At 39.5% G+C, this 8,094-nt stretch overlaps 1 protein-coding gene across 1 annotated transcript in view; it reads left to right on the top strand.

The window, feature by feature from the left end:
- USP10 (ubiquitin specific peptidase 10) overlaps positions 1 to 8,094 on the top strand; it is a gene marked incomplete at its 5' end in the record, with an annotated part of 32,221 nt that overhangs the window by 3,349 nt on the left and 20,778 nt on the right. The window contains one exon of the mRNA XM_008941650.1: positions 4,504 to 5,532. Coding sequence (XP_008939898.1) covers positions 4,504 to 5,532 — 1,029 coding nt within the window. The remainder of the gene's footprint in view (positions 1 to 4,503; positions 5,533 to 8,094) is intronic.

The following is an 8,094-nucleotide window of genomic DNA, read 5'->3' as shown; positions in this document are numbered from 1 at the left end:
AGCAGGAATATATGCATATATTTGGCAGGTAGTTTTTTTAAACACCTTTATTGAATGAGAGTATTTGAAAATACTGCACTGAACTTCAGCTAATTAGGGTGGATGTGATTAAGAACTCATACTGAAGAAACAAGGAACTTCTGTGGCACTCAGCTGGCCCTCCTCTAGGAGCCATAGCATGAGTATTTTCTGGCAGCTGCAACCTGAAGACAGCCCTGCAAGTAGTGCTGTGGTCTGTGTTCCCTTTGACTATTGTCTCTGTCTGGCTCAGCTCTTTTTTCCAGAAAATCCTTTTTTTTTTTGCCTTCCTTTTCATGGAAGTAGGACTTGATGTAGCAGTCATGTCTACTCTGTCTCAGCCCATACACCTGACAGCCTGGCTTTACTCCACAGTTGCATGAAGTTGACAGTTAAGTAGGGGTTGATGTGATCAGCACTCCATATAATTTAAACTGAATTTTCACACTATTGTAAGTGGCAGGTAAATTAGTTTTCTTTCCCTTGAACCAGAGGAGAGCAAGGAGGCTGAGGCTTACCACATATGTATGAGAATGATACAAGTGACATCCAGATCTCCTTCAAAATAATGCAAGTGTCTAACTGGACATTTCTCAAAAGTACTTCAGAGGACCAAAATGCACATATTAATATTTAAGAAAACCTGATAGTTACACTTAGTAACTTTGGCTTTGCATTTAAAGGGAAAGAAGATAACCATTCATAAAGACAGCAGGTTCCAGTTGAAAGCAGCTATGCAACATTTCTGAATTTTTGGGAGCTTTATGTAGTGTAAGACCAGTTTTAGGACCCTGAGTAGTTTTAGGTAGGAGGTGGAAGAGTTCATCAAAAGGACTGTGTGGTATAAATTGTCTGCTGTTGATGACAGGGACATCCAGTCACACACTGCTTTGTCTAACTGTGGATTTAAGTTCTGCTCTTTGAGACTGAGATTTTAACCTTCACAAGCCATACAGAAAGTTGGTTTGTACAAATGTTTTTCAGATCATTCCTAGACCCTGAGAGAACCCCTCCCAGCCCTGAGATTAGGTAATGCCAGCAAATTAGGTTTTGCCTGAAAAATGCCTGTAACAAGCTTGCACTGTACTGTGCGTGCATCTGCCCACTGTGATGGCTGCATAAGGAGCTGTGGAAACTAAAATGGAATGCTGTGCTTATGCAGAATATCTATAATTTATAACAAGATGACATACACTGACAATGTTGTTACTCCCCAGAGTCTGATTGTTTTTCTTTGCTTATCTTCAGTACTTAACTTCATTGCAGAATTAGCTCTGTTAATACTTGCTAGGAATAACCAGATCACAGCTGAAGCTCTAATACACAGAACTCTGTTCAGACTCATTAGCAATGTGTGTTCACAGTTTTTGCTGTTGTACATAGACTTTGTCCTTGGAGCATCTGGTGATACTTCTTTCAATATGTGTGACATGTTGTTCATGACAGATATATCTGTTTCAGTCCATTCAGAAAAGAGCACCCTGAACTAGATTGAAACAAAGATGTCCAGAAGCAAAGTGGAAAGTGAAAACAAATAGAAAAAAAATTACATCTCCCCTATTTTTTTTTTTTTCCCCCAAACAAACAAACAACACAATCTTACAGCAAATGAGCTTCTGCCAATCATTCCACAGACTATTTGGTAGCTACTGGTATTTATTATTCTACTGTTGTAAGGCATAAAGCTTAATTCTTCAGCTGTATCTTCCTAATTTGTATGTGAATTGCTAGAATATCAGTTATGTTCTTGGCAAGATCTTAGCTTATGAAGTTCATATTGCACCTTCAGCTAAATCACCATTGCACCATGACTGTAAGGGATGTGTTTTGTTTTCTGCTCCCTCCTTGCCCAGAGTTGGCTCTTGTGATTTTTCTAGTGTACATAAGCCATGTTCACTAAACCCAGGAAAAAAACCCAATACTCCCTTGGATTAGTGTTTTTGCTTGGTTAGTTTTGATAACACACAAGTGCTGGTAGCTTCCTGGAAGGTAGAGGAGCAGGAGAGGAGTGCAGAAATGAGACCTGCTTTTGGCTGTGGTAGTCAACTCACCCGTGAAGGGAAACCACATTCTGTGTCTCTAAGCAATTATTAATATTTTTTTTTAACTGGGATTTTGGAAAAGAAGCAGAAGACCCAGATTACTTTGAACTGGTAGGGATTTGAAGTGTGTCCAGCAATTCATTCTTAGCGTGGCTGGAGGAATATTAAGTGTTACAAGTTGCTGCTTGTGCTTTTTTACTGGTGTAACACAGGGTAAAGAACTAGTTCTTTGTTCATGCTTGAACTAACAAGTTGCTCCATCAGCAGATGAACTAACGAGGAATAGTTTTGTTGTGGATCTGTCCAGTGCCCTGTGAAGCCCCAGGCCCTGCATTTGCAAGTGGAGCTGTGGCTGGTTTTGGGCTGTGTCCCCCAACAGGCCAGGCAGTGTGTAACCAGTTAGTGTGGCTGTTGAGCACTTGGGTGATGCCTGACATCTCCCAGCCCTTCCCTCTTAGGTGGATATCAGGCAGCAGCTTTCCACCTCAGCTTTGAGGCTGATGATTTTTTTGAGAGGACACTCAAGCCCTCTTAGCTTGTCAGTGACTGCAGAAGCAGCTGGTGAATGGTGCATTGACAGGCATGGTGTTAGTTCTTTCTCACGGATGTAGGGGAGAGGTGAAGAAAATTGGAAATTCAGGTTGTTGTTAACCTGATTTAGGGAAATCAGATGTGTATGGAGAGTTTTTATTTATTTTTTTAAAAATTTCCTTTAATCTGACTGGCAGCAAGATTGTTATTGATACATTTTATATGAAATTGATAAATGAAATGTGTTTACCTCTCATTTAGTTTAATAGATCAGAGCAGAAAAGCAATTAAGAGCCTTGATTCATAATATATTGGTATTGCATGTCTAAGTCAGACCTCAGCACACGTGGAATGTTTATTACCCTTCATTCGATATTAAAAAATATGTGTAGATTCTGATGTTCACATTTATTTTTTAAAGCTAATATTTTCATCAGTGAACTTTTCTAGAAAGTCTTTGGAGAGTTTCCAAATTACTGGTTATGTTGACAGTTATGTATCAAAGCATCCTCCACTAGACTCTGTCCTCTCACAGGATTATTTCTTAGGTGTGCAAATAGCTTTTTCTTCAGGAACTGTTACTTGCTTTTTGTTGTGTTTAAAAAAAAATAGACAAAACTTTATTTTTAGTGAATGTCTGTAGTATACTTGAAAATATGCATTTGTTAGTGTCATACATAATGCACATTGCACAAAATCTTTAAAATTTAGTGGTGTGTCCACTTATATTACTCAAATGTTGTTTGGTTATCTAGTAATAATCTTAAAAATTTGAAATATGGGGTTTTTTAGCCCCCTTTCTTTGAGGAGACAACAAATACTTAAACTAATATCTCTGAAACAGTATCATACATGTAGAAAACCCTACAAAACCTTAAGTACTAAAATGTGAGCTTACCTTTAACGTTCCTGAGACTCAGTTTCATTAATTTTATCTCTTTGATAGTTATGGAAACAGTTGTAACTGAAATATTCCGTGCTACTACTAGGCAGACATTAAAAGTAATTCAGTTTCATGAAATTGGAGCACTTTGTGACTGACAGTATTTTGTGATACTGCAGCCTGCTGTGAGAATAGTTCTTAGTGGTTCTTTAAAGAGCATGGCAGGTTTAATAAACCCCCAAAAAAACCCAAACCAAATCTTTTTCATTAGTTTTTCAATACTGCATGTAAGTACAAGCTAAATGCTGACTAATACTGAGGCAGGTCTGGTGTATTTCTTGTCATAAAGTCATACATATCTCATATTTTCATCTAGTATTAAATTCAACTGTGATCAAATTAAGTTACTGATGAGCTTAGGGTTTCGAAAGCTGTAATTGCAGTGTTTCCATACAATTAGTATGAATGATTATAATATTAGTATTAATGAATATAATATTAAGTTATTAAGGATTATGATGAATTTTTAAACACCAAGAAAGCTAAACCAAACCCTCCAAACCCCAAACTCCCCATGAGGAAATTATTTAAAAGTTAAGCAATGAAAGACTTGGATTTTGCAATTATCAGTGGGAAAGACTGGCTTCAGAAGAGGTGTAGAGTTAAATACTGCCCTATATTTTATACCCATTTATCAGTAATTAACCTAATGCAGAATATTGCTGAAGTCTTTGGGTGTTAATTGTTTTTCTTATTAGGTGAATTTAATAGGTGTTAATTGCAGGAACTGTACAGGGATTTGGAAAATCATATATTCTGTTGAAGAAAACTTGAATCGTACTCTGTTGTCTTCAAGAAAAATGCTGTGAAATAAATCTTCAGGGCTGAGATGAAGAAGAAGAATTATTCTTGTTTGAGGGAATTCAGTTTGTTTTCAGAGTTGCAGGGAAACACGGGGATTTTTTCTCAGTTTTACAGCTTTTTGACTAGTTGTCATTCACTAACTCCGATTGGCTTTCTCTCGTCCAGGGGAAGAATACCAGACGATTGAATTCGGCGTCAACGAAGTTATTGAGACCCAGTCCTCTGTCCTAAACAACACCGACTACAGTATTTCAAGCACCCTGAATCCTCAGGCTCCAGAATTCATTCTCAGCTGCACGCCTGCTCAGAAGGCCCCTGATGATACCCTCAGCGAGACAAACTACAACTCCATCGACTGCCAGTTCGCCGACCCAGCCCTCGCTCTGGACAGCGGCTCCAACGCCGACAACGACGGCTTGTCTGGAGGCCTGGGGCAAAGGGAACGCAAAAAGAAGAAAAAAAGGCCCCCCGGCTACTACAGCTACTTGGAAGACGTGGGGGATGGGGTGGCTCCTCCCACGGAGGCCCTGGTGAACGGCCACACCAACGCCTCGGGGCCGAACAGCGTGAGCGCGGAGGAGGCGGAGCTGACGGGGGACGGCCCCTCCCCGGCCACCCCCAGGACTTGCAACAGCCCGGAGAACTCTGTGGACTTCGTTAACGAAGCTGGCTCTGATGAGTCTGCTTCTAGCCCACTAGACAGTGCCAGGACTGCAGGGCAGCCTGAGGTATGCCGCGTTACTAATTCTGAACAGTTTTGCATCCCCTCAGAGACTGGCAGAGATAGCCCTTTAAGGACAGCTGTTGTACAGTCTTATGCTGGTACTGATACTACTGAAAATCTTGGCGTTGCTAATGGACAAACACTTGAATCCTCTGGTGAGGACACAGCTGCCAATGGGGTAGAATTGCACACTGTGGAAAGCACTGACTCAGACCGAGCTAAGCCTGAGGAAGCTTCACCTACTACTGAGGCAACAGTCCCGGTTGCAGGATCAGTCCCTGTTAATCAGCCTGCAAAATCGTGGGCTAGTCTTTTTCACAATTCCAAGCCCTCTGCTTCCACATCTGTGGTCTATGTTGAGACTAAGTATACCCCTCCTGCCACATCTCCTCTGGTCCCTGAAAAACAGGTTGAAGTCAAAGAGGGACCTGTTCCAGTTTCAGAGGATCCCGTAGCCATAAAGATTGCAGGTATAGTTAATACACACGAGTGGATGTTACACTGGAAGGGTATTAACTCTGCTTGTAAACAGGAGCGTGCAGTATGGGTAGAGAAGATCCCTCTGTTAATGTTCTGAATGAGATGACTGTTCAAACACTGCTTTGAAAGATGTATTTTTAAGGAGCTAGTTTTGTACCCCCCTGAGTAAACATTCCAAGGAGCCTTTGCCTCGTCATTATCCCAGATGCGGTAAAACTACTCCTGCTTGTCAAATGTTATCTTTAAGTGACCTGTGATTTTTAAATAGCCTGGTTGCATTCAGCTGTGTGCTGTTGTAATGAGGAGAGTACTTTAGAAAAGTCTGTTCTGAAAACAGAATGTTACAATATCCAGTATTTACAATCTTGTAATGCATCCCATTACAAGGAGGGAAGAGTATTGATGTGTTTAGACCAAAGTAGCTGAAATTCCTGAACACTTGGAGTAGCTGAAGTGTAACATCTAGATAGGTGTTGCTTCAGAAATTTTAATGCAGGAAACAGTTTTTATATGTATTGATCTGCTGTTTGACAGATCTGTCCTTCAAATTACGAAGGATTATCCTTAGCCATCGTAAACAATATTATTTTATTCAGAAATAATATAGCTGTTGCCTGTTCCAGAGTAACCATAAGAAACTCTCCAGAGGATGTGTAATATAAAGGCTTTGGCATTTAGTCCTGTCATATTTGAGAAATGCTAGGATGTGCCTGAGATCCTTTTTACAGATTCAGTCAGAAAACGTGAAGGAAAATGTCCCGTTGGTTGCATTTTATGTCACTGACTCAGGAGTGTTGGAACAAAAATATTTTTTAAAAATCTGTGGAATATTCTATATGGGAAAAGGCTTGTGCAAAATCCTGCTATTCATGCTACAAGCTGATCTACAAGTACATTGGTGTTCAGTATGTGACAGCTTCAAGTCCAAGTTTTCCACTGTAACCAGAGGCTGACCTGGAGATTTCTGTTCAGAACACCCAGAAGTATATGCCTGCCTAAATAACTCCTAGTTCTGTGTGTTTTTCATTTAGGTGTCATAAATGCAATTGACTGTGTTAAAAAAAATGTATACAAGCAGGTGATTATGGTTTGTATCAACCCATACACGTGGAGTATGTTAAACTCTTAAAATCTTAAGCTATCATTTGGTAATTAATTTTAACCTAAAACTCTTTTGTGACAACTGACAAGCTAGAACTATTTGTCATAGATTGAAAAATTGTTTGTTTTTTTTTTTTTTTTTATCTTGTCCAAGTTGCTTCAGCTTAAAGTTAACTTCCCAGACTTTTACTGTTTCTGTACTTTTTTTTGCCACCAGGTGGGAGCAGAGCTTTTTATTTTGTCTGTAATGTATTAAAATAGCAATGTCATTTTTATACTGTTTTCTCTACACCTTTGCTGTTAGCTTGCTGGTTTTGCAGAGGAATAATCTGAGTATAGATCCTTCTCTAGTGAAAAAGAATTGATCTTCTCATTGCAGCTGATGTAGGTAGGAGTTACATTGCTGGAGTTCCTGTAATTCAGATGCTACTGATTTTGGTATAAAACATTTAGGTGAGGATTTGCATTGCCATGTAATTGGTGCTTTGTTCTGTGGAAAGAGGTGACTTCCTTCATTGTCTGTCCTTTTTATTTCTTTTTTTTTTTTAATGTTCTCTGTCCTTTTTGGAAACTAGGTACATTAGTGCTTTGTTCATGCCCAGTTGTGTACATATTTAGTTTCAAATCTTCTCCCTAGGTGAGCATTACTCAACAGGGGTTTATAGGGATCCTGTTTCTTTTTAAGAGGTGGCTGCTGATGGTGCTCCTTGTTTTCCATGTGGCTGAGTTGAGATCCTGTTGTTGGGTTTGCTGGGAATTCCCCAGTTTCAACTCATGTCATGGGAGTGAATTTTTGACCACAAGTGCCATAGGGTGCTAAACACGGGTAAAATCTAGACCTGAAGTACCACAAATTCAGCAAGCAAACCTAGCAGGTCTTCTGATGTGATGTTGGAGCTCTGAAGCCCTTCTGTCCAGTTTTTATTTAGAACAGGTGCTTAGGACACAAGAAGATAAGTTATTTTTTTCCAGGGAGAAATTGATGATTTGTGCATTAATTTCACCAGTTATTACAAGGGAAGTTAATGATTCACAGGCACCTTGAGGATAGTTCAGTGCTTCTTGATTCTACCTGCAAAGATCTGTAGTTTCTCAGTTCTCAAACCTAAAGGAGAGCTACATTAGATAAGGAGATGAAGACCAGGACTAGAAAAGAAATAAACCAACCAAATTTCATGTAATCTTGATCAAGAAAAAAGTACTGAAGAGTTAATTTTAACAGGAGGCTGAGGTATGTGGTGAGAAGCTTTACAGGCAACACTAGTGAACAAGTTAAAGGAACTTCAGAAGCAAACTATGAACTATTGATGTTTACTTGGCACTACTCAAAGCAGATAACATCAGAATGGTGGAGAAGTGCAGGTACAATAGTTGCTCATTCAGAAAGAGACATCTGTACTAATTAGACACTTTAGCCTCCATTTAGATGCTGGAACAGACACTTTAATGGT

This window comes from Merops nubicus, unplaced genomic scaffold, assembly GCF_000691845.1.
Source record: "Merops nubicus isolate BGI_N331 unplaced genomic scaffold, ASM69184v1 scaffold4606, whole genome shotgun sequence".
Taxonomy (NCBI): domain Eukaryota; kingdom Metazoa; phylum Chordata; class Aves; order Coraciiformes; family Meropidae; genus Merops; species Merops nubicus.
Note: the sequence above shows the minus strand (reverse complement) of the source record. Positions and strands in the feature narration are given on the sequence as shown.